Raw genomic sequence first — 27199 nt, 5'->3', positions numbered from 1 at the left:
GAAATGATCATATTAATTTTTTTTAATTTTTAACTTTTCTTGAAATTGCAGGGCCTAAGAACACACCATGACTTCTGCCATCCTTCCTCATGGTTCAGCCTTAGCGTCTGCACCCCAGTTCCTCACACTTTCTCCCTCCCATCCCCATCCCACATACACACACATAAATACACTACCATCTTAGTGCGGCTGCCTCTGACCTCCAACATCAAGAGTCAGCTTCAGTGTCATTTTCTCAGAAAGTTACCTTGACTTCTGGACTAGTTTAGGTCTCCCTGCTAGAGTTGCATCCAAGTTTGGTGATATCTGATACTTACACACTTTTGGGAGCCTTCTTTAGGAAAAAAAAATACCAAATTAGGTACAAAAATGAATATTAATTTAGAATGTAAGAAGAAATCATAACGAATTACAAATGTCAAAAAAATCTGTAATATCACACATTTCATACAATCCAGAAAAGTAAGGTAATATGTTTAATTACTTAAGTGCTTAATTACCATACCACTATTTACACTTTTCCCCTACATTTTTTTGGCTGCATTGTCTTTGATCACCTCCTCATATATCAAAGATTTTGTAAGCACATTTTCTATAGAGGGAGTAGAAAGTTCGGGTGCTAAATCATGTGACCGCACACGTATACAGACTTGCTATTTATAGGACTGCTACAGATTTGTATCCTGCATAGGCAGAAATTCTGATAAATTCTGTTGTGTCCAATTCCCATCATACACACACAAAAAGTATGGTGCATCATAACAGTAAGTACTATATTGCTGAATATTTCTGACAAAGGAAAACTTCCATTATGACTATGCATCCATGAAACCATATCCTCTGCTTACAATTTTACACAATTGATACTAACTTCTTATTCCATACACTTCAAACATTTCAAACTTTGCTTCTCCTTCAATCCTCATATTCTTCCAGGACTGGACACGTTGGGACATATCTATATCTCAATACCACCTCTGGCCTAGACATGGATGTCACAGGGTACAGAGAAAGTATATTTCTGGAAGATAGTCCTATAGCAGTACAACTAAAATTTACTTACGCCTATACAGAAGAGACAACTAATCACAAAATATTTCTCATTTAGTCTAAGCTATCCCCAATTCAACTTCCTCTTAGCAAATCCCCCAACTGCTGGTGGTCACCCCAACATCATCCAACAGGAGAGGAGTTTTGACAAACAGAAGTGGAATGAAAAGTTATTTTAACCACAAGTGTTAAGATATCTTGCAACTTTTACTAAAAAATAAATGGCTCTGTGTCCTTGGAAGGATTGTGCAAGTGAGGGGACCTGAAGTTTACTAGCTTCAGGTAAATCCACCTTGTTCTACATTTTCATAGAGCCCTGAATTTCCCTTTTGTAGCTCTTGTCACAGTTGCAGTTGCATCTCTCTTTTTTGTATTAGAGGGGAAGTGTGGGGGTGAGTGTCTTTTATTTACTATCTTTCTATCTCCCATATCTAGCAAATGACTGGTAGCATAGTGAGCCCTCAAGAAACATTTGTTGCATGAATTTGTAAGCACTGAGACTGTTGCCATTTCTAAAGCCAGTACCATAAATATAATTTAGAGAACTTATAGCATTGACAGTCACTACCAAGGAATAGACTGGGGGCATGAAAGAAAGAGACCTTTCCAAATGCAGTGAGTTATTTCAGTTAGGCTGGAGCCATGAGGTTTGACTTCAAGGACTGAGGATATATTATTAATGAAAGCTAATATCTCTCAACTTTTTTCTCTTTGTCAAACTCTTCAGCATCCTGTGCACACATATCAGTAATCCTCATGAGGTTTCATGAGGTTGTCGACTGAAAAAAACAAAACAAAACAAAACACAAAACCTAAAAGTTGAGAATTATGTTTTATTTGGCAGACAAAACTGAGGACTTAAGCCAGGACACAGCCTCTCATATAGCTCTGAGAGACTGCTCCAAAAGGGTAAAGGAGGAGCCAGGATATACAGGAGTTTTTGCAACAAAGACCAGGTAGTAGGAACTTCAAAAGATTGCTGTTAATTAAAGAAAACCAGACATCTCAAGTTAAGGAATTTAGCACTTTTCTATGTATGAGAAGATGCAAGAGTCTGGGCTCACTGAAATCATTCCTTTGATATGTGCCGTAACCAACCAGGGTCAGTATCCTGTTCTTCCCCATCCTGAGTCCTCTCAGGGTGCACTGTCAGGGGTGGTTACAGCAGCTGAGGGCTGGGCAGTGGGCAGCCTGTTTCCATCCTGAGTTCCCTCAGGGCTCACTGTAAGGGGTGGCTGTAATGTGATGGCTTTATGGCTGTAACATCCTTTGTTTACTGATATGGCAGGCAACATTCTTCATTCACAGGTTTATACTATTATTATCCCCATTTGAAAAACTGAGGCACAGAACAACTAGGCAAACTTCCCAGCTAACAGTGATAGTATGTGAGCCCAGAGCTGTCTGGCTCTGGGGCCCAGCTCGCAGCCATTGCTAGTAGGGTGTAAATATGGGAGTCAGACTGCTGAGGTTCAAGCCAAGCTACAGGTCTCACTAGATGCCTAATGTGCAGCAAGTTATGAACTCTGTTTGATTTTCTTATCTGTAAAGTACAGATAAGAAGAGTGTTTACTTTGTAAGGTTCTATACAGGTTTAAATGAAATAACATATTTAAAGCACTTAGAATAGGGCCTGGCATATAGAAAAGAGCCAGTAAACGCTCACTGTTATCATGCACATGGAGAAAGGCAATTGTTAACCCAGGATTAGGGGGAACCCCCCCCCCCCGCCATCACTATATAATGATTTTTTCTTTTCCCATGCAATCACAGTCTCTTACTATTAAGCAAGTTCAACAAGATTATTATAGAAGATAAACTACTCCAAGGGAGAAAAAAAAAAGGGAAAAAACTTACAAAATTCCTGCTCAAGCATTATTGTCTAGAAATTACATTCAATGCTATTTAAACTTTTGTTAGAGAGTTTTACAAAAACCTGACATATAGTGTCCAAAATAAGTTTACCAAGTTCTGTTTGTACAAAATTATGCCTCACAGCTTCTGCTCAAGGGGAAGAGGTTGAAGAGGGTGATCAGTCCCACTTAGTTTGGTACAGTAATGGGGATACAAATTAAAAATAATAGACAATTCTCCCTGTTGAAACTAAGGGGAAAAACTCCGTTATCTCCCTTTTTTTAGAGCATTAACTTTAGAAAAGTTTTAATTGTAAATTCTTTCTCTTTCTCTTTGAAATGAATGTAAATCTTTTTTATAAAGCTAACTAAACTTCTTGATAGCTTTACAATCCAGCAATGTCTTTCTCAGAGACCTGGGGGCCATTTCTTAGAAATGTAATTATCAAGAAAGAGAGTACCCCATCTTCTAGTTTCTGTGGGAAGGTTGGAGCCTAACTTCGGAGGACCTCCAGCTCCAACTTGCAAAATTACCTCCCGTCATAAAGATATGAGAAGTTTACTTGTCCTTTGGATAAAACCAATTAGTTAACACAGATGGTCACTCCAATTACCACGTAAACTTAGGATGAACAAAATGTGACAAACAGTGCTGTCAAGTCCTCCTTACTTGAAGACCAGTAATTTTTTATCTTGAGAACATGCATGGGATAGGTTATATCTGCTTGGCTATTGGTGAAATAAAATTAATATTTTATGGCAAGGCAAGAAAAATTTAAACATAAAATTTTTATCTGCCTATATGAGCCTCCTCCCTCCCCTTTAATGTGTATTGTGTATCTGCATTAACCAGACCTCCTTAGGAGATAACATTCTGTCTTTTTTTCTAACCCTATATATATATATATATATATATATATATATATATATATATATTTTTTTTTTTTTTTTTGGCAGTATGCGGGCCTCTCACTGTTGTGGCCTCTCCCGTTGTGGAGCACAGGCTCCGGACGCACAGGCTCAGCGACCATGGCCCACGGGCCCAGCCGCTCTGTGGCACGTGAGATCTTCCCGGACCAGGGCACGAACCCATGTCCCCTGCATCGGCAGGCAGACTCCCAACCACTGCGCCACCAGGGAAGCCCCATATATATATTCTTTTAAGTATTTATTTGTTTATTTTTAGCTGCATTGGGTCTTAGTTGCAGCTGGCAGACTCTTCGTTGCAGCACACAGGCTTCTCTCTAGTTGTGGTGCATGGGCTCCACAGCACACAGGCTCCAGGGCATGTGAGCTCTCTAGTTGTGGCACGTGGGCTCAGTAGTTGCAGCACATGGGCTCTCTAGTTGTGGTGCACGGGCTCTAGAGCAGCGGTCCCCAACGTTTTTGGCACCAGGGACTGGTTTCATAGAAGGCAATTTTTCCACAGATTGTGGGGGGATGGATCAGGCAGTAACGGGAGCGATGGGGAGAATGGTTCAGGCGGTAATGCAAGCAATGCGGAGCGACACATGAAGCGATGAAGCTTTGCTTGCTTGCCCACTGTTCATCTCCTGCTGTGCAGCCCGCTTCCTAATAGGCCATGGACTGGTAGTAGTCCACAGCCCGGGGGGTGGGGACCCCTGCTCTAGAGCAAGCGGGCTTAGTTGCCCCACAGCATGTAGGATCTTAGCTCCCCAACCAGGGATCAAACCCACGTCCCCTACATTGGAAGGTGGGTTCTTAACCACTGGACCACCAGGGAATCCCCAACATTCCTTCTCAATCTTGTAAAGGGTCAGGATGATCTACTACTCAATAACTCCGCAGGAGATAACCTTCCTTCTTAATCTTGTAAGGGGTTATCATGGCCCACTACTTGTTTTGTACATTTAGATCTGGATTGTGGAAATGGTCAATATGTAATTTGACATATAACCCTTTGTCTCAAAAACTTATATAACTGTGCTTTGATCTCTAATGAGTAGAATAGTCCTCAGAGATGTTTGAAAGACTGTCTCCTGGGTTATAATCCTCAGGTTGGCTCAAATAAAAATTTCCCTTTCTTTCTTAGATCAGCTACTGATTAATTTTTTCATTGACATATGCATGGTATGGTTGGCAGGATATCAGAGATACCCACCAGAGGACACCTGGAGTCTACCCCAAACTGTCACTTGGTACCAGCATAGGCCCATTGAGCCCCACCAGTTTCTCAGTACTCCTCAGGTGTTCTGGTGAGTTCTCCTGATATCTGGATCTCATTGCTTTTAAGTGATGATTCTAAATTTTTATTTTATTTTATTTTACTTAAGACTTGGAATCTTAAGGGGCACCAGTGCATTTCTTAGGCAGGAACCTAGGGGGATCTGGGCAGGAGATTCAGGGAATCATAGGTGGCTGGGTTTTTTAAATTTGGCTTAAATTGACAAAACAATTTGATATATGTTCAGAACAAAACTTTTGTTAGTGGTAAGAAAGATTGAATCATTCAGCTCTGAAGAACAACGGGTATTTGTTCCTTCCAGCCACAAGGTGTTCTTAGGTGACTAAGAACGTAGTGGAAGTATCTGAGGGTCAATCCTCATGATATGCAGTGAGGTCCCCACAGAGAACCCCACTATAATCATTAAGCAAATACTGCTCTTCCAGAGATGCACGAGATAAGGACTGATCATCCAGTGCTGGAAGCACCCACAGTGGTTTCAGACTGTCAGAGGGAGAAACTGAGACACTTGAACCAACCCAAAGGCAACTCCTTGGGGAGCTAGACTCAGAAGAAGCACACATCCAATCTACCACACTGTCCTCAGAAAGTTGTTCAGATGAGATTTAATATCTGAATTAGATTACCAAATTATTAATGTAAAATTGTTTCTCAAAGGCCAAACAGTTCCTGGGAAGATAGCCACCCAGGGGAATACCAGCTGGGTTTATGTATACTTGCAAGTACTTACTTATTTGGGTATTAAAGGAAATCCCACCCTGAAATGGCCAAGATAGGGTTCTTTAGGCACTCCAAAACTGAACTTTGTGTTCACGGTTAAAGAAAGCCAGTGGAAGGTAAGTTCTTACCATGGCAACCAGTCTGCTGGATCTCTGTCTGCAGGATCTACTGGAAATAAGAGTGGTAATAGTTTTTCTCTTTTCTAAAATTAGAATAGCAGGAGAAAATATGTGTAGGGTTAGCTCCTTGGATTCTTTGAATTGGAAAGACTTCTAAACTGTTAAAATTTTAGATACCTCTCATCTTATAAAACATTGTATTTATTTTAATTGGTGTGCAGAAGCCCCAAAAGGTTTCAGAATTCCAATGTGGCTTCACTGAAGGATTTGTTGTAGAAGGCTAATGAAAGATTGATATAAAAGGTACCTAAAACAAAAGACTTCAAGACTGATGTAAGTACTGTTCCCCTCTGTCCCCCTTTATTTGAGTACCCATTCTAGTAATCCTCTGAATTGCCGTTCCACTATGAAGAGACTATTGAATGGTTACCTTTAAGAATGGGACCACCTGAGGCTCTAGGTGAGCCTCTTCAGATCAAAGGCCAAACTGAGGGCCATAGTTAAAGAATTTTTTAAACCCAGGGAGAATCCTCGAATGTTTTTGTAAATGGATTACCAAGAGGGGAGGCTACCAGTCTAACAGAACCATAACTAATGTTGAGGGCCTGATTGGATTTCTTTTTTTTCCTTTGGCTTTCTCCCTTAAGCTAAAGGAGGGAAATGAAAACAATCCAACATAGCTGAAAAAGTAAGTCAGCCCTTCGATATCATTTAAGTGGCCACTCAATCCTTTGAGGAATTAAAAACAGATGTCCTTGGGGCTTCCCTGGTGACGCAGTGGTTGAGAGTCCGCCTGCCGATACAGGGGACACGGGTTCGTGCCCCGGTCTGGAAAGATCCCACATGCCGCGGAGCGGCTAGGCCCGTGAGCCATGGCCGCTGAGCCTGTGCGTCCGGAGCCTGTGCTCCGCAACGGGAGAGGCCACAACAGTGAGAGGCCCGTGTACTGCAATAAAACAAAACAAACAAAACAAACAAACAACAACAACAAAAAACAGCTGTCCTTGTTTTATAAGTCTAGTCTTTACAGGACCATATGTGTGTCTCCAGAAACAATCCAAAGCCCACCAATCCTTTTACTACTCCACAAACCTCCCCTATTTGTCTTAAGTGGCTTGTAAGTATTGAAAAAATAAATTCTGGCTTTAAGGGAACAAAATTTCCTCCTAAGGGGAACTTGCATTTCTCCTCTTATGCCTTTGAGATATAAAGTCATATATCTGGTCTTCTCTAGGAACTCTTATGTAGGCCATCTTTTTAAAATGCAAATTTCAGGAAGGTAACTCTTAGGGAAAGAAAAAAACAAAAGAGAGATAGATAGTTAATTTGGAACTTGACTTGTCAAGAACAAATACACATCTTAAGTGTCTTCTCAATAAATAATAGTTAAAAGGATTTAGCCATCTAAACAAATGACCTTGATTTGTTCCATCTGCCAGAAACCCAATTTGAATCCAATCTCTTTTGTAACTGATGGGTTTTATATTATTGTACCTGATTCATGGCTGAAATTTTGTTATAGGAACTATGGGGTCTCTGTGTCTGTGTGTTTGTATGTATCCACATAGGTGTGTTTTAGATATATGGTATTGCTAAAATTAATTTATAAAATAACTCTATTTACTTGGCTGAAAGGAAATTAAGTGCTTATATAAAAACTCAAATATAAAAGAAACTAATCCAAATGAATTTCAGTATCACATGATCTAAGATTAACTTTAATGAATGAAATCAAGTTTAAGTGTGTTGTTTTAATTAATATAGACGTGTCTTTAGAGTCATCAACATTAAGTGTAATATCAATACTTTTATGGTACCTAGGTTTACTATAAGTCAAATAAGTTCTTATCATTCCTGTTGAAAAATTTGTCAGCAAGAACATTAACTTGATATGATGAAACTTTAAAATACATTAAATATAAATGAGGTGAGAGATTTTTAGGTGAACTCTAGGAATAATGATGTTTTAGGACTGTCTACTTAAAATAGTTTCTCCAGATTTTTTGGTAACTTGAAACTGCTAAATTAAGTAAAATGATGGGACTCTCTATTTAAAATAGAACTGTCTACTTAAAATAGTTTCTGTCTACTTAAAATAGTTTCTATTTTAAGGACTGTCTACTTAAAATAGCTTCTGCAGATTTCTTGGTAACTTGAAACTGCTAAATTAAGTTAAATGATGGGAATTCATTGAATATCCAGATCATTCCAAATAATGTACTGGAACTTTAACTGCTAAACAAGTCTAAGTTTACATACTTTTGTCTTCTTATTAGAGAAAAACTAAAGATATTTGGGTTCTTTAGATATATATTGTGCCTCACTGAGGAAAGAAATTAGAATATGTTTCTAAGTTTGCCAGTCAGGAAGTGCTGGTATGACAAACAAACAGTTCATAATTACTTGCCTGTTAGTTTGAGACAATAAGGTTTTAAAGTTAAGAATTCTAATTAAAATATGTAATTAAAACTACTAAAAATTAACAAGGAAAACATCTTTGTATGCAAGGAAAAAAAAAGGTATAAGGATTGGAAATGAGTTTTCTTAAGGGAAAAGAAAGTAATTTTGTCCTAAAGCTGGTTATTTCTAAATGGGAAAGGAAATAAGGGACAAATTAATATTGATATAGAAAGTTGTTGAAGGTTTGTGAGAAAGAAAATGAAAGAATCTTTAGAAAAGAATTCTATGTCGGGATTTGCTAAGATTGGAATAAATTTAATTGAGTAAATTAATTTTAATACTAAAGGTTAAATGGTGTAAAATCTGAACTTGGTGTACTCCCTGTTAAGAGGACAAAGTTTTCTTAGGATACTAATCTGCTTTTGATAACAGATTGGAAAGTTTCTTAACCTTTTAAGTAATCTGTTAAAACTTTCTGTATTTTAGAGAGAAAAGATTATGTTTCAGTGGGCATTAAGTTCTAGTGTGGTTTAAAAAGAAGCTCTAGTGTTGTTGTCTTTGAAGTTATTTGTATTTATTGCATAAGACTCACTTCTCAAATGGCTCCTTATTGCTATGTTACATTATTGTAAAAGTTTGTTTCTGAAGCTTATCACAGTAATCTATATTTGGATGAGGATCAGATGCCCCATGACCAGGAGATTATGCATACTGAAAAAAACATCAGATAAAGGATTCTTTACAGCCCTGATGGAAGGGATCATATCAGGCCACTTATTCTCCTGAATGAACTGCAACTCCTGTTTCTGACACCTGACTAACTTAAGACCAGCACTATCAGACCAGAACAAGAAGATGACATCTGAAGTAGACAGCTGACTCAAGATGCTAAGCCAGGCCTGTATTACTTTAGTAAACTTTTGTTTATGAACCAAATGTATTTCTTCCTTGGGCTCAATGTCACCTACAGGTAGGTGGAAACAGCTCCTGCCAATCTGCCTTTAATGTGAGCATTCTGTATTCAATCAGTTTTCCAACAGTATGACAATTTGGTTACAGTATTTGTTCCATCACTTGGAATAGAAGATGTCATTAATCACATAGAGGCTTTAACAAAATTTACTCAGCAAGCTTTGAATAATAGTAATCAAGCCATTAGCTTGCTAAATTCAGAAGTCTCCATGAAAATCAGAATCACATGGTCCTCAATATTCTAACTGCTTCCCAAGGAGGAGCTTGTGCTATAATACATACTGAATGTTGTGCTTTTATACCTGATGAGTCTTTTATTGTAACTCATCTTATGACACATGAAAAATCATATTGCCACTCTGAATGACCCTCTTCCCAGTTTAGGGGAAATACTAAGAAAATGGTTTGGTTTAGGAGGGTCTTGGCTTAAACCTTTACTAAATGACATTGTTACTTATACTGTCAATTTGATTACAGTTTGTGTAACTCATAAAGCGATAATTTTTTGCCTTTCACACTATGCATCACCTACTCCTACTAAGAATGGTATATAAACAACTTGAAACTATTGATCACATCTATAGTCCTCTATAAATTAATGAACATGCACAATGCACATGCAAGATAAAATTGGTGTAAATCCTATTGGACAACTTGGAATCGACATTAGTTCTTATTAGTACAACCCCTAAAGGGAAAAAAAGAACCAGGCTATTAAGACCTGACATCAAGGGACATGATGGACCCAGGGAAGGTAAGCAACCACCCTATCATTGAGGGATCAAATATTTGGTCACCCAATACTTTCTCTCAAAAGATTAATGATCAAAAGGGGGAAATTGATGAAATAAAATTCATTTTATGACAGGACAAAAATTTAATTATAATTTTTTTCCACCTATTTGGGCCTCCTCATTCCCCTTAGTGTGTATTGTGCATCTGCATTAACCAGACCTCCTTAGGAGACAACCATCCTTCTTAATCCTGTAAAGGGTCATAATGACAAATTACTTGCTTTGTGCATGCAGTCTGGATTGTGTAAACAGTCAATACATCATTTGATGTGTAACCCCTTGTCTCAAAAATTTATATAACTGTGCTTTGACCTCTAATGTGTGGAACAGTCCTCAGAGCTTTCTGAAAGACTGTCTCCCAGGTTATAATTCTCAGGTTGGCTCAAATAAAATTTCCCATTTCTTTCTTAGCTCAATCATTGATTAACTTTTTGTCAACGTTATATAAAAGGGTGAGATTTCTTTCTGTCTTTGCAATCTCTTTAACAGATCACCTGTAATTACAGTTTATGCTTATTCGATAATAAAGCTGTTCCCTTTCTCTTCTATCTTTGTGGAGAGGTTTTCTGGGGTAGCAGGAGATTTTGTTTTTAATCATGCCCTGCCCCCCAGCAACAAACCACTCAGTGAGCAAAGCCAACAATGCCCAGTGCTAAAGCCATATAGTCACACCAGGCTTGGGCCTGGACTGTGGGGTACTAAAGAACCATGACTTCCAGAAACGACCAGAGGGTTGTTTAGTATTGTCTTGAAGAAGGATTAGAGTGACTAAAAAGTCCTGGCTTCTATCTCACTACTGGGGAACAGCAGATGTTCTGCTTATTTTAGGTGAGAAGTACTGAACATGTGACCTGTAACATCCTTAAAGGTATATGTCTGAGTCTGAGAAAAAGAAGCAACAGTTGATAATGTTCCTCCTTCCAGTTTCTGATCCAGTGTTCACTTCCCAGGCTGCACTACACAGGGATTGCTCAAGGGTAGGGCTCCAAGGATTTGGTCCAGGTTGCAGTTGAAGGGATCCAAAGAGAGCTGCACTGAGAAGCAGAAGTTTGTTCTTGTCCTGACTCTGCTGCACACTGGCTTTCTGCTACTGTGCAAATAAAATTTTATCAGCATTATTTTCCTCATCCATGAAACTGGGGTGTTAGTATAAATTATCTCTAAAATCACTTGTAGTCTAAAAATCTGTGATTTTACAAACAAATGAGATTTGGTAGAATTATTATAGACCATCTGGTATGGTACTCTGAAAGTCATTGTTAAGTGCTGTTAACATAAAGTAATTGATAAGATATGACTTTCTTTACAATAGTAGCTAGTATTCTAGTATTTACGTACTTCATCTAATTTACACATTTTAGATGATTATTAAGCTTCAGATTTTTAAAGTGCTTTGCAATCATTTAGGGTGACTTGAGTGACTTCTGGAAGTAAAGCTAACCCATGCTTCCATTACATAGACTTATTTGTTCTCATTCTGTAAAGTCAAGTCATACACTTTGCAATTTGGGGTCTTGCATTCTTTTTCTTTTTTTTTTTTTGCGGTGCATGGGCCTCTCGCTGCTGTGGCCTCTCCCGTTGCGGAGTACAGGCTCCGGACATGCAGGCTCAGCGGCCATGGCTCATGGGCCCAGCCATTCCGTGGCACGTGGGATCCTCCCGGACCAGGGCACTAACCCATGTCCCCTGCATCAGCAGGTGGACTCTCAACCACTGCACCACCAGGGAAGCCCTCTTGCATTCTTTTAACATCCAATTTTTTAACAAATAAATTCTGGTCAAACAGCCAATTTGATCATTGTAATCCAGTAGATTAATTCATTAAGTCTACTAATAATGCATAGATTAACATATATACTATTATACTGCCATGTAAAGACAAAGCAATTTAGTCACATAGAAATTGTTTATTCTCAAAAAATATAAAATCATTATAGTAGAATAATTCTAGTAAAATAGAATTAGGGTTAGACTACAAAAATAGAACTCATTGTTCTTTATTATCAGATAATCCTCAGAATCATAAAGATACACCTTGCGTCAACATTGTTTCTCCACATGCTTCTTATTCCCCCACACCCCACCTATCTTCACAGTTCCAATATAAGTAAAGGTTGGAAAGAGTGATATTCAATGAGATAGTCAAAAGACATCAATGAGCAGTTAAGTTCAACAAACACTTATGTGCCTGTTTGTGCCCATCACTATGGTAAATATTAGAGATATAAAAATGATTCATACAGTAGGGACTCAAAAATTACTTAGACACAGCCCCTACCCTTAAGGAAATAGAAAGGAAGGAAAGAAAAGGAAACTAATATTTGTTTAACATCTACCATGCATAGTACAGTATCTCATTTAATGCTAACAATAATACTTCAACGTAGCTATTATTTAATCCCACTTATATGTCAGAGGAGACTGAGCTACCTTAGTTAGTGTGTGATCTTGAGACAATTAAATCCTAGCTCTATTAAACCTATGTTTTAGCTTAACATTTGTTATAAAATAATGGCAGGGTTAATGGAATTTGGGGGGAAGACAAGATAGTCTTTTAAATGTTTTTATGATAATGTGAAGGAAACAAACAAAGAAATTGAAGGTTTGTAGTATAAAGAGGTAACTCATAAAGCAAAACCTTAGTGGAAATGAGAGGAGATGGGTTTAAGTTAAGTACAAATGGAGGATTTGATCCCAAACTGAAAGGTCAAATCACACCCTGAAATAAAAGATAAGAAGGCAAGAATGAGGGACTTCCCTGGTGGTCTAATGGTTAAGACTCTGCCCTTCTAATGCAGGGGCCATGGGTTCAATCCCTGGTTGGGGAACTAATATCCCACACACTGTGAAGCATGGCCAAAAAATAAAAGAAGGCAAGAATGAGTTGTAGGTATAGCTTTTAAAAGGAAAGAAGTTTGTCTTATGATGGGGATAGAGGCAGAGTAGGAACAGAAATTGCAGGGAAGTTCTTGCATCAATTTCCTCAGTAAGATATGATACCATATTCTTAGAAGGGGGCTAGGAGATGACCAGATCTGAGGAGATTTGCGAAGCTGTGGAATAGCTCTTTACGTTTATAGAGAATAAAAAATAAAAAACAGGAAATGGGACTGATGAATAGTGCTCTGTAGTTCAACTAATATTAGAGTTTATGAATTTGCATTCATTTCATATTTTCAAAGATAGGCAGATTTTATCCAGAAGCTTCAGTCTAGAATGTTGCTGTATGATTGACTCATGACAATCATACAGCAACATGAGGGGTTGTTAGGGCTCATAGAAAAGTGAACTATAGAGCTGAAAGTGAGAGTTGAAAGCTCAGAGAGTAAAAGTTATTCTGAGAGCTATTCTCAGTACTGAGAGATGAGCTAAGAGTAAAAGTAGTTCAAGCTCAGATCCTGGTGTCTATCCTGCATATGATGGAGGATAGAAGGATACAGTTAACTGGGGTAAAGTGGAGGGCTCAAGTGGCTGGATACCAGAAAGAAGCTAAACAGCAGGTGTAATGGGAGTGAACATATAAGAAAGTGAGAAGGCCAAGCAGCTCCAGTCAGAAAGTTGGATATTAAAGGTGAAGAAGATTCTGGTGATATAAAGAGCTAAAACGGACCATCAATGGGGTAGTATGTGTGAAGCAGAAATGAAAGTCACAGGAGCTGAAAGTCAAAGAAATGTGAGCCTAGTTGGTAGAATATGTTGTCCAGCTGTGTCTTACAATTACTTGAGAATGATGGGAGGAGTTGGGATGGAGAAGAAAACTCTCACATAGATGGCAATGTCCTCAATGAATATGGGCAAATGACATGGACATACGTGCAGTTAGTAACAATAAAAGGGGTATAGAGAGTGGGTAGTCATATGAAATAATCCTGACCTAGAAGAGATTTTGCAAGGCAGGGAAGATGAATATCTTAAAATGGAAGTGAAAGTTTTGGGGAAATAGTAATTCTATTGACCAATAAATATGGTGCATGTCAGTGGGAGAGGTATTGGAATGACTATCCTAGAACTCATGGAAGGAAGCTGTGACCTAGGGAGAGAGCCATGTTTCATTTAAGGCAAGATGTAGAGGGAATTTTCCATGAAGACTTTAAAGATCTAAGAGGGTTTGTTTATAACAGAACAGAGGTAAGAGGAGATGCCAGCAAACTACACGAAGCAAGGAGCATGGAACAATGAGCAGAACAATTTGCTACCAATCTTAAATTCTACCCGCATTGTGTCCCATCTTTTTAATATTTCTCAACTCTGATTAACAGACATGTATTGTTGCCAAGCAACAGTTAAGTTTCCCTTAATCACTCTGAGACTACTCAATCTATCCTCCTGGTAGTCAGACATAAACAGGACAAAGTTATAGCAAAAGCCAGCTGGGGAAGGACTTGCCCTGAAAAGGGAAAAAGTGACTTTATAGTGATGGAGCTGCAGGACCTCACCAACATGTACCAGCAGGAACAAGAAGAGTGCTTATGAGACTGTATTCTGAAAAGGCTAAACAAGGAAGCAGATGGAAAATAAATTTGGACAAGGGAGAGTTTATTGATTTGGCAGCACTCTTCAGGGAGAGAGGATTTAATACTATCAAGGACCCTAGGAAATATGACTATCATTCTTCCATGATGGCTCTTAGAAGCTTGAAGAAAGTGGTGGCCCACACTAAGAGAAGTAGAAATGGCAGAATTGTCATGGCAGATGGAAGATGTAAGGAGCAAAATGCTCAGAAAAGTAGGCATGCTAGTATTCCAATACAGATGCACTTTATCAAAGTGACTAGAATTCTCTGGTGAGAGGGGCACCAGCATCACTGAGAAGCTCAGTGGTGGCTCTTCTCGTAGGTCATGGGTAATGATAAAAGATGTTGCTACAGAACTGGGTTCACATATAAGCAACAAGGCTAACAGAATCCTGAAACAATAGAAGCCAGGTGGCAGCACTTAACCATAAGAAAGCTACCACTACACGTATCCAAATGAGTGGCAAAATAGGAGTGACAGTCAGAGATCCTGACCTCTGAAGATGATTAATAGAATACGGCATCGCTAGGGGGAAAGATAGAGGTTAGCTAACAAGGGCATGCTCAATCTATACAATGACAAGAAATCAAGGATGGGTGACATAAGGCTGAGAGCAGCAGTCTCAATAAAAAGTCAGTCTCTTACCCAGTTTTCTAACTTGAGCCAGTTTACCAATCCAGAACCCATTTAGTGAAGGAGAGGCAGGATTGCCAGGAGGAAGCACCCTGTAACACTTTGGTGAGAATATATGGTAGTGATTTCCCCGTCCATGCCCACCCCACCCTCAGTCCTTCCCCAAAAGGACCTATGGCCATTCCCTTGGGAAACCATACACTGAGGAATAGGGAATGCTCAAACATTTTGAGGATTGTTGGACACAATCATTATTGATACCCAGGAACACAAAGAATTATTATGACCTGCAGTTAGAGGTAGATAGGAGCCAGATAATAAATGGAATCTTTGCCCAGGTGTGGAAGAAGTACGTCCACTGAGCACAGGGACCTATCTGGTGGTCATTTCCACAGTTGCCAAATATATAATTGAAAAGGACATATTTGGTAGTTAGTAAAGCACCCACATTAGTACAGTTCTTTGGCCTACAGAATAAGAGCTATCAAAGTGGGAAAGGCCAATGGGGAGCCTCTGAAATTGCACAGGCAAGATAGTAAATAAAAAACAATATAGAAATTTCCAGTTGTGATGTACAACATGACTATAGCTAACAATATTGTTTTGTATATTTGAAAGTTTGTATGTGTGTGAAGTATGGGGTCAGTCTTCATTTCTTTTGTAGTGTTAACTAATATCCCTAGGACCATTTACTGAAAAAAGAACTTTCCTCCATTGCTCTGTAATATCACTTTTGAAAAATCAAATTACATATGCAGATCAACATGGTTGACCTAACATGGGTTAGGTCTATTTTGACACATTTGCCTATTTTTTATCCTCGTGTCAACAGAACACTGACAATATAACTTTATAAATATATCCTGTTACTTGGTAATTGTAAGCACTCCAGCTTTATTCTTTTTCAAAATTTCCTTGGCTATTCTCAGCCTTTGTATTTCCATATAGATTTTAGAAACTGCTTATCAATTTCCACTCAAAAAATTGGGACATTTTAATATTCATTTTTCATTGAATAGAAAGATCAATTTTGTGAGAAATGGCATCTTAACAATCCACGAACATGGTATATTATCCTGAATTTATTTAGAACTTATTTTCATTTCTGTCAGTAGTTTTTTGCAGTCAATAATGTTTTGTATCACATCTTTTGATAGATTTCTTATAAGGTATTTGATGACTGTTGGTGCTACTATAATTAGCTATTTAAATGTCACATTCTATTTTCTGGAATAAAGGTATACAACTGAATTTTTTAAACATTGTGTTCAGTGACCTTATTAAATGTACTTTTCAATTCTTTTAGATTTTCAATGTACATGATCATGTTATTTGTGAATAATGACTGTTATTTCTTCCTTTCCAATCCATATGCCTTTTCTTTTTCCCTTTTGCATTGCTTAGAACATCATGTTTAAAATAAGTGGTAAGAGCAAATACGTCCTTATTTCATTCCTGATGTCAGGGGGAAACATGAAATAATTTACCTTAAGTATAATGTAAGCAGCAGTTATTTGGTAGATGCCTTTTATCTGATCAAGAATGTTCCCTTCAGGGCTTCCCTGGTAGCGCAGTGGTTGAGAGTCCGCCTGCCGATGCAGGGGACGCGGGTTCGTGCCCCGATCCCGGAAGATCCCAAATGCCACGGAGCGGCTGGGCCCGTGAGCCATGGCCGCTGAGCCTGCGCGTCCGGAGCCTGTGCTCCGCAACGGGAGAGGCCACAACAGTGAGAGGCCCGCGTACCGCAAAAAAAAAAAAAAAAAAAAAAAAAAAAAGAATGTTCCCTTCATTCCAATTTTGCTGAGAATAAATGGATGAATGTGGAATTTTATCAAATGATTTTACTGCAGATACCAAGATGATCATTATTTTGCTCCCTTTTTCCTGTTATTCTGGTGAATTACATTAATTTTTTTCCCCCAGTTAACACCCACCCTTCTATTTCTGGAATAAGCCCCACTTAGTCATGATTATCCTTTTTATATACCACCTGATTCAATTCACTAATTTTGTGTATAGGATTTTTGCATCTATGTTCATAACAGAACCTTTCATAAACCAGCCTTTTAAAGTGATATCTTTTTTCCTTCTCATTTCAGAATGCGTTTGAAAACCAAAAATTATGTGATCAGAAGTGTACTCTAGGGTGTTTACCTTGTAGTGTGTAGACTGTAGAATGGATTAGTGCAGGAGGTGGATGGTGAAAGATTAGGAAGCTCCTATAGCATTAAGAGAAGAGCTTGCACCAGCTTGGTACAAGTAGAAATGGAAAGGACAGATAGACTCCCCAGTACTTAGCTACTGATTAGATGAAAGTACAACATTACGAAACAGAGAAATTAGGAGAACTTTATCTGAGCTTGGAGAAGAATAAAAATAATTGGAGTGAAATACTTATCTTCACCATAATTATCACAATCATTAGGATCCATACGAAGGAATGACCGCAATTTAAGCAATTGCAAATTCATGGAAATACGTAACTGGTCACTACGTTAACATCTTTAATTAGAAAGTTTCCTTACGTTGCTTTGAAGCTGATTTTTAAAATCATTTCCATTCACAATCAGAAAGAAATCGATAATCTTGTATTCATTGAACACCTTAAAATGGGATCCTTTTAAGGCAGCACATTTCAACACACATTGCGCTATTCCTCTCCTAACCACAGGGTGGCGACGAGGCGCCAACGCCGCACTTCTGTCTATCCCTCCGCTTCTTAGGCAGGCGTGGCTTCCAGGAGCGCGCACGTCCCGGCGTCCGCGCCGATCGCAGGCGCTGCGGCCGCGCACGTCGGTCAGCCGCGGTTACGCTGCCGCACCTCGGCCAGACCCTAGTGTTCCAGGCCATGTGGAAGTTGCTCCCAGCTGCGGGCCCTGCCCGAGGTAAGGGCGGTAGGCAGATGTCCGGGGACCGAGTTCCCGGGAGCAGATGCGGTGGGCACAGGGTTTGCGGATCGTTACTTCCGGTCCATTCTCGCCCTGGGAGGCTGCGAAAGCTGGTGCGAAAGCCGCGCATTTGTTGTGTGGGGACCGCGTGGTCTTTCTCGGCGGGTGCGCAGTGCTTGCGAACCAGGCTTTGGTCTGACGGGGGGAGGAGGCATGCGACACTGGGCCGTTCAGTGACCGCCGGGTCCTTTCCGGTCTACCGCCAGGATCTCCGTGGTTGGGACCAACTCCTCTGGCAGGACTAGCTGTGACGCGGGCTTAAATGGTCTTCCGGATTGAGTCTTGGCCGGGTATATGTTATGACACCTAGCGTTTTAAGCTTTTGAGGAAACACCCAGAATAAGTTAAAAGTCTGGAAGACTCTATGACTCTGTCTCGAGCGCATTGTTTATTATTGTGAGGAGCCACGGAGATGACTTGTGTAAATGGCAACTACAGGAAAGCATAATTTTGGTTTTGTTTCGGAGCCTTTTTCCGTTTTGTCATCACAACAACTGAAAAAAAATTTTTTCTGCATTTCTAGTAACGGAAAATGGTAATTACATGTAAATTGGTGGCCTAATATATGTAAGCACTTATTAGTTGATAGATAAGCAGTTGTAGCCTATGATTGGGCTTGCCCTCCGGAAGTTTACATTTTGATTGAAGAAAAGATCTACGTAGAGGCTAAATGGACTGATAGTGTAAGGAAGTATGGAGAGGGCCAAACTAATGGTAAGGAAAATAAGTACTGTAATAATGCTGTAGATACTAAAAAAATATAGAGCCTCAAAGATCAAGTTTCACTGTGGACTTGGAGCATTGCGAGGTGAAACACAGTAGGAACAGTTTCCAGAAACAGTTGTAGCCTGTGGCTGGCTCTTTGAGTTCCTTTAAGGAGGTAGCAGAAGAAAAATGCCCCTAGCGCCAGTGGGTGGCATTCTTAACTTTTGGGGGATCTTGAACTCTTTTCGGAATCTGATGGAAGCTATGGGGTGCCATCCTTCTAGGAAAAATGTAGGGAAACCAACACAAAAGTTTTTCGTTGAAAGAGTCCACTCTAGGTTAAGAATCTGTTTAGTAAAATATAATCCAGGTCTCGTCAAGGTTTACCTGGACTCCTTTCTACTTGTCTAGTCTCTACCACTCCAGTGGTACCAGACTAAACTCTACAAGTCTTCAACGTACATGCTGTTCCTTCAACAATTTGTGATTTCCATTTTTTTAAAACTAATAACCTTTTCACGTTGTTCTAAAAGCTACCTTTAACATAAAAAAAAAAAATCCCCAAATTATGCACTTGAATCTGGTCTGGACTTTTCTTGCATTGATCTATATTTTTTACTCTTGATCCAATACCGTACTTTTTAACTGCTTTCGCTTTGTGGCATATTTTACCACCTGGTAGAGGAAGTTCCCGTAATATTCACATTTTTCTGGACAGTTTTTCACATTATATTTTCCTCTTGGAATTTTGAATTCGTTTATCAAGCTCCAAACATAGTGTTATGATTTTATTTGGTAATGCATTAAATTATAAGTTAATTTGGGCAAGCATTGACAAAATTGTTTTCCTGTTAAAAAAATGGTAGAGCTTTCTATCTATTTAGATTTGCCTCCTTCAGTGAGGCTTTACTGGAAAACACAATTTTGATTTACGTAAAATTGATTATTAGCATTTAAATAGCAAAATAAAAATGTTTAAATATTTGCCATAGGTATATCTTAAATACATGTTTATGTATGTGTGTACCTGTTAATTTACTTTTTAAAAAAATTCTCTTAGAACCATACAGACTTCTGGCTGGTGTTGAGTACATTGTTGGAAGGAAAAACTGTGACATTCTAATTGAAGATGATCAATCAATCAGCCGAAATCATGCTGTATTAACTGCTAACTTTTCTGTAACTAACCTGGTAAGTTACTAATATTATTTCACTAGCTGACAGTAAGAGGATTGAAATCACAAAAGTTTACCTTGGTGTATATGTAAGAGAGTTTGGGAGACTTTTTATAAAGCTGTTAGTTTTCTTTAAATGTTAACAAAATTAAGGATGTTTGGGCAGTGGTACTGGTGGTATTTGTTTATTTAAGATTTGAAGTTTCTGTTTCAGTATTTTACTATTTGTTTTAGTGATTTAGAAACTCAGGGGAAGTAGAACATATTTATATTTATTTACTTGAACATTTATTGAGTGCTTACTGTGTGGCAGTCAGTCTGCCAAAGCCTGGGAATTGAGCAGTGAATAGACCATCATGACTCCTGCTTTAATGAGTTAATGCAGCCATATGAGCACTGGTGTTTCCTGTATCTCTTAGGTCTTCACAAGGGAAATTGATTTGCTTTACTAGGGAAAACAGCTGTTGTATATGCCCCACAGCTCCTTTGAATGGCTTTGAGTTTGTTTTGGTGTGTTGGTTGTTTTAATAATAAAGGTAGATTGTAAAAGTAATATAAATATAGACAAATAGCTGTGCTCATGGTAATGCTGGTGGTAATTAAGGAAGAAAAGCCATTATTTTGAGCAAAGACTGCATGTTGGCAAATGCTGGATACGTTCAGTAATATTTAGGTTTTGTGTCTGTATTCTTTTAGGTATAGAAAAACATTGTTGAAAATCCTAAAGAAAAAAAAATTGTTACTACAAGTCAGACACTCTAGCCTTTTTGCATTGGACTGATTTTTACTATGTGATTTTGATAATTAAAAAAAAAAACCTTAGGAATGAAGCTGTCATGTTATACATGAAACAGACTGTACAAAAGCAAACAGTTCTCAAATTATGAGGGGTCAGGAAAATCTCCACTGACTTACAAAAATAAAGAAAATGTATGTTCTAAGAGGAGTGATTCTGGAATTGACATTTTTCTCTTAATTGCTAGTTGAGTGATCATTCTTTGCATGCAACCAAAACAATAACTGTATTGCCTGCTGTGTTGGGAGGTTAGCCACCTATCACCTATTCCAGAAGTTATCAACCTTTTGTTTTGAAACGTTTCCCCTTAGGAATAGTATTTACTGAGTGGTAAGAGACTTTAAATTATTTATTGATTTTTTTTTTCAGAGTCAAACAGATGAAATCCCTATATTGACAATAAAAGATAATTCTAAGTATGGTACCTTTGTTAATGAGGAAAAAATGCAGAATGGCCTTTCCCGAATTTTGAAGACAGGGGATAGAGTTACCTTTGGAGTGTTTGAAAGTAAATTCAGGTAAGAATTTTTAAATTGATATTAAAATGGACAGCTTTATTTTGCACCAATCAGATTCTAAAGGAAAAAGATATTTATGGATAATGAATTGGAACCAGTCTATTTCGTTCCTACTTAGGACAGTAGTGAACTTTGCACCACACGTGGTTAGTGCATTTTATTAATCAGAGATAGTGAAAAGAGTGAATGAGAGTTTGAGTGGGCCCTAAGAACCTTGATGGGAGCTACTTTGGGTTGATTCTGCATAGGCCAAAGTATAATGTTAAACTTTCATCATTGTTTTTTTCTTAATTGTGACTTAAGACTTAGGAAGTGATAATTTCATAAGTTAGAAAGTTTAGTAATACATAAAAATCAAAATAACAGCATATGATGTGAGCTTAAAGTTTAAAGTACCATAAGTTGCCATCTCTATAACTATAACTTTATGTAACTTATTCTCATTTACAGAGTAGAGTATGAACCTTTGGTTGCGTGCTCTTCTTGTTTAGATGTCTCTGGGAAAACTGCTCTAAGTGAAGCTGTATTGCAACTTGGAGGACTTACTGTAAACAATTGGACAGAGGAATGTACTCACCTTGTCATGGTATCAGTTAAAGTTACCATTAAAGTAAGTTGAATGCCTTGTTATTATGTTAAAGTAAGTTCTCTGAATTTAAGTTTATTCCTTTACCCAGTATACACGGATGTTTTAAAAGTCACTTGCTTTAAAACTATCAGAACTGTTAGTTGTAGATGTATATATGCCAATCAACCCCATATCTACCGTATAGGCTAGAATGGTTTTTCAGAAACACTGTTTATTATCTGGGGCAAGCAAAAACACATGAAATTATATTTCAGATATTGATTTAGCATTTAAATGATTTATATTATCCTTTCACCAAGAAGTTATTACAGCACATGGTTTGTGTTTTCAGTCTAAAAGCAAAGCAATTAGAGATCAACTGCCAATCTTCAAAGTTAGCAGCTCATGTCTTTCCTTCCTCCAATCTCTGATACCATCTCATGGTTTCATGCTCTTTTCTTTAGTTCTTATTTGGCTTTAGACCCTAATCACAAAGACTTTAGGTTCTTACAATATTACCTTAATGTATTGTCACAATCTAGAGATATGTAGATATATGTTATTTGTCAAAGCAGTGATATATTTTGGGATGTTTTCAGACTTTGCATCTTCTTCAGATTTGGTTAATCCAAAACTAATTGAAGAATGATTTTGGGAGGTGATTCGTCTCCTTCAGCAGGTTGACTAGATATGTGAGATTGTTTTAGGTTAACATCTATAATGAAAAGCAACAGATATTTAGATTCCTTTATTCGATGATAAAAAAATCCTTTAATATATAATTAATTAAATTAGAGTATGTGTCTTATACCTAAATAGGTGTCATAGAGAAAGGCTTGCTGTTCAAATTGAACCTCATGTTAAACTTGGATCAAAGATTGTTTCATCTTTGTAAGTTTATGAAATTGATTTATAAATTCAACAGAGCGATTAGCCTCCTGAATAGTAATTTATGCTAATAAACCCAGATAATAGATTCATAATTCAAAATGTCCATTTATTAGTTTATAGTAGGGATGTATCTTTATAGTGACCAGAATATTTACATTTAGACTCCAACATGGTCCCCTTGAAGATACCAAGGTACCTGAGAAATGGAATAGGTAATCATGCCATTGCTTGGTGGGTCTGAAATAAGAGCAAAGGCAGTTAGATGGTCTTGAAAGATATTTTACTGAGTCTGTGACAGACCTGGAAACTAGCATCCATTTACCATAGTACACAGTATTCCAGTGACTAGGATGCTAATGGCCACCCAGTCCCTGGATATTAGAGAGTACTGTATATATACCAACAAAGGCTTGCAGAGCAATACTCCTTTTTCAATATTTTTGATCATGTGCAAAAAAAAATTTGTCATTATTTTATTTTTTTAGTAAATTTTCCAAAAATACAGGTTAGTTTATGTTTTTAAAATTGTTGAATGTTAGAACCAAAAGGTAACCTAAAGAGCATTCAGTTCAGTTTTTATTTTCTGAAGAGGAAACTGAGGCATGGAGCAATTGAATCCTTTGCCCAGGATCACATGTATTGGAGTTTACTCAGTCCAATGTTGAATTGCACATTACTGCTTCATGCAAGAAGTCAATTATTTCATTCATATTTGAGGTTCATAACTTTCAGATTTCATTCTTGAGAGATACCCTAAATTGCTTGCTCACATTTAGGTAATTTCCCATGTTTATTAGAAGCATTCTTACCAAGTCTTTAGTTGTATTATTTCCTAGAATTATGCTGAATCTTATTTTCATTGCCAGTGATGTTATTTTTTAATCTGTCTCAAATTTTGTGGATGCATCTTATTTGAGGTTTATAGTTTAATTCACTTGCTAGTTGAAGTTTCTTCCCCCACTCCATCTGTATATACTTATTTTCAGCTTTTGTCCAACACTAAAGAGTTATTCCTTTATTTACTTTCTTAAAAAGACTTTATTCCATAATTAAAATCAGTTTGAAAGGCAATTAAGGTGAAAGAACTCATGTATATTTCTTGTTACTGTCTTCTCTAGGGCAGATATTACATTTCCTTAATTCTAAGATGTACATTTTAATGTTTTTAAAATGGTATACATTTTTAAATTGACTTGTATTTTATGTTATGTGGTTCTGCCCTCCCCAAGCAGTTTTGAAATTAATATTGTAATTGGTAGCTTCTTTTTTTTTCACCTTTAATAATGATTGTTTATTGTTTATTGATACTTGCCTGTATGTTACATTTATTTGTTATTTCAACAGTCTTATTGCTATTTTAGCATATAGGCCTTTGCTTTGCAGGATTCTGACTTACATGAGTTATAGTTACCAGTTTGTTTATTTTTAATTTTTATTTTATATTGGAGTATAGTTGATTAACAACCTTGTTAGTTTCAGGTGTAGAGCAAATGATTCAGTTATACATCCACATGTATCTATTCTTTTTCAAATTCTTTTCCCATTTAGGTTATTACAGAATATCAAGCAGAGTCCCCTGTGCTATACAGTAGTTCCTCATTGGTTATCTATTTTAAATATAGCATTGTGTATATGTCAATCCCAAACTCCCAATCTGTCCCCCCCTGTATTGTAATTGGTAGCTTCTAATAATCAAGTGATTATACAGGGATTTTTATACTAAAACTAGGCAGTGACCAATACTGACTTCTGTTTTATAGATTGTGTCTCCTTTATAAATTAAGAGAGACAGGAGGAAAAACAGAATAGAACAGCCTCTTTGTAGTCTATAACTTACATCTTTAAAAAAGCTAGGGTATGAGTATATGTATTCACATGTTTTCTTCTTTTTAGACAATATGTGCACTCATTTGTGGGCGTCCGATTGTAAAACCAGAATATTTTACTGAATTTCTTAAAACAGTTCAGTCCAAGAAACAGCCTCCAGAAATTGAAAGGTATATTGCATATTTTAAATATAATAAAATATGACATACAAAATATGATAGCACTGGTTTTATTTAGGTTAATTCCCTCTTTATTGACTGTTTCAGGATGTAATGTTACAGTTCAGTATTATTAATGAAGTTTTCTTGTTAGTATGTGAAGAAAGTTTCCCAGTTCTTTGTTGATTGTTCCTTATCTCTGTGAAACAAATGTTACATATGTGCCAATATTTAAAGGAAAATATTGAATGACAGTAATAGCATAGAGGTGAAATCAGTAGAGCACACATGCCAGTGCTGGGCATCGTGCATGCAGGACACCAGGAATTGTGTGGTGCAGCTTCCCTGTTGTGGAGCCTCAGAGTCCTGGGCCAGAATATTAACAGCACTGTGGCCTTGGGAATTGAGCTGATTTCTTCTAAGTGTCAGTTACCTCCTTTGAAAAATGAGACTAATACCTGTCCTGCTGAGTGTCTAAGTATTTAGTATTATTAGTATTAGTATAAGTATTATTTATCTTAACTACTGGTATACATAAAGTCTGAGCATATTGCCTGGCATCATAATAGGTGCTTATTAAAAGAAATGTAGCTAATTGCAATATCTGGGAAGATTCATAGTAGCTTGATTATTTATTTAATTTTTTGGATGCTCTGCTAAATTTGTGAACCTCCGGACTAAAGGATCTATCCACTGTATGTATTGTATTAGTAATGTTTGCAGTAATATAAACTATGGTTGAGGAGGAAGATGTTTGTGATTTTGCTTTTCAGATTGTATGGTTAAAATACTGGTGACTATAAAACTGTGGGTGTTTTTAGTCAACATAAGAACATGCTTGCTTAAAATGTATGTCAGTAGCTTATAGTCTATATGACATAATAGATTTGAGGAAATTTTAAAAATCTAAAATTCTATGCAAATTAAGTATTTTATTACCCAATTTAGGTATTACCTATTCAAGCTAAGTATTTTATTACCAATTTAAAAATATTACTAGCTATTAGAAGCTAATTTGCCCAGTGCATATATTTTTAGGAGCTATTTATACCTGATAATATGTATCTGCTTTTAAAAGTAACTGAATATCAGATTTTTCTCTTTGTTTTTAATTTTCATTTGGAAGGTTTCTTGTATTTTATAATCTGGTTAACAGAAAATATGCTTTCCTCTGGAAAGAGATCTTCAGATTTTATTTTATTTATTTTTTGGCCACACCAAGTGGCTTGCAGGATCTGAGTTCCCTGACCAGGGATTGAACCTGGGCCCTTGGCAGTGAAAACGCAGAGTCCTAACCACTGGACCACCAGGGAATTCCCGAGATTTTAAAATAGATGATTCTTAACCTTTTTTGAGTCCTAGACCCCCTGTGAGAAAATGAAAGCACTGGTCTCTCCTCTAGAAACTTCACTTACTACCAACTTACATAGTATTTCAACAGAATTACATTTTTCCCTGAAGCCTATTTATGACCCTCCCTAGAAAAGTTGATAAAGCCTATAAATAATGACTCTCATTACAGATAATAAACCATTGTTAATTCTAGATTACTTAAGAGTGGAGGGGTCTGATTAAGTTTTTACTACTGGTGATATGTTTTATGGTCTTAGAATTTTTAGAATTAGTCATTGATTCTTATTTGTTCAGATTCTCAGGTGTATTTAACCTTGTTTTTTTTTTTTTTTTACTTTAGCTTAGGCACAGTTTTTTTCTGGCTTCAATTTGTGACTGTATTAATTTAGATGGCTATAATAAGACATCCCTACTCTAAGGTTGTTCACTAACTCCTAGTTCAGTGTTAACCAGGAAAGACTATTACATTAGTTCATGTTTGATGATGACAACTGATAATCAAGTTTTTAATACTATTTTAAAATATGTAGTTTTTTGCCTTAATAGATTGCTGTACCTATTGGGATCCATTTTGATATGTTTGTTGAAGACTAATTTGACTACATACTCAATTAAATAGAAAAATGATTAAATTTAAGATATTAAATAGTAGTAGGATGGGTTATAAAAGGGATATGAGATAAATTGTGGTGGCTTTTCTATTACTTAACTACCTGTTCTTTTAGTTCTGTAAAAGCATTATCACTAGCCCTGAATTTAAATTAGGAGGCATACTATAATATTTTTACCTAACAAAATGTGTAGTCCTTTTTGGTACGGTTATGTCTGCATCTTTGCGCTGTTACCACAAAACAGAGTAAGTGAAGGGTTAAGATAGAGTACCTGATATGGCTTGTGATACCTAATTTTTCTATGCTGTTATCAAAGTACCAATGTAGATGAAGTCATTTTTATATTACATTTAAAAGAAGTATTTAATTTTGATTCCCTATGCTCTAA

The 27199-nt window shown here is 37.2% G+C and overlaps 1 protein-coding gene across 1 annotated transcript in view; it reads left to right on the top strand.

The window, feature by feature from the left end:
* The first annotated feature begins 18030 nt into the window (after positions 1-18030).
* NBN (nibrin) overlaps positions 18031-27199 on the top strand; it is a 46526-nt gene continuing 37357 nt past the window's right edge. Inside the window, exons 1-5 of the mRNA XM_060115568.1 lie at positions 18031-18146; positions 19975-20105; positions 21255-21403; positions 21854-22013; positions 24756-24859. Of these exons, the coding sequence (XP_059971551.1) occupies positions 18110-18146; positions 19975-20105; positions 21255-21403; positions 21854-22013; positions 24756-24859 (581 nt within the window). The 5' untranslated portion in view covers positions 18031-18109. The remainder of the gene's footprint in view (positions 18147-19974; positions 20106-21254; positions 21404-21853; positions 22014-24755; positions 24860-27199) is intronic.

Source organism: Mesoplodon densirostris, chromosome 13, assembly GCF_025265405.1.
Source record: "Mesoplodon densirostris isolate mMesDen1 chromosome 13, mMesDen1 primary haplotype, whole genome shotgun sequence".
NCBI lineage: Eukaryota > Metazoa > Chordata > Mammalia > Artiodactyla > Ziphiidae > Mesoplodon > Mesoplodon densirostris.
The sequence above is the reverse complement of the archived record's forward strand: the minus strand, read 5'-3'. Positions and strand labels throughout refer to the sequence as shown.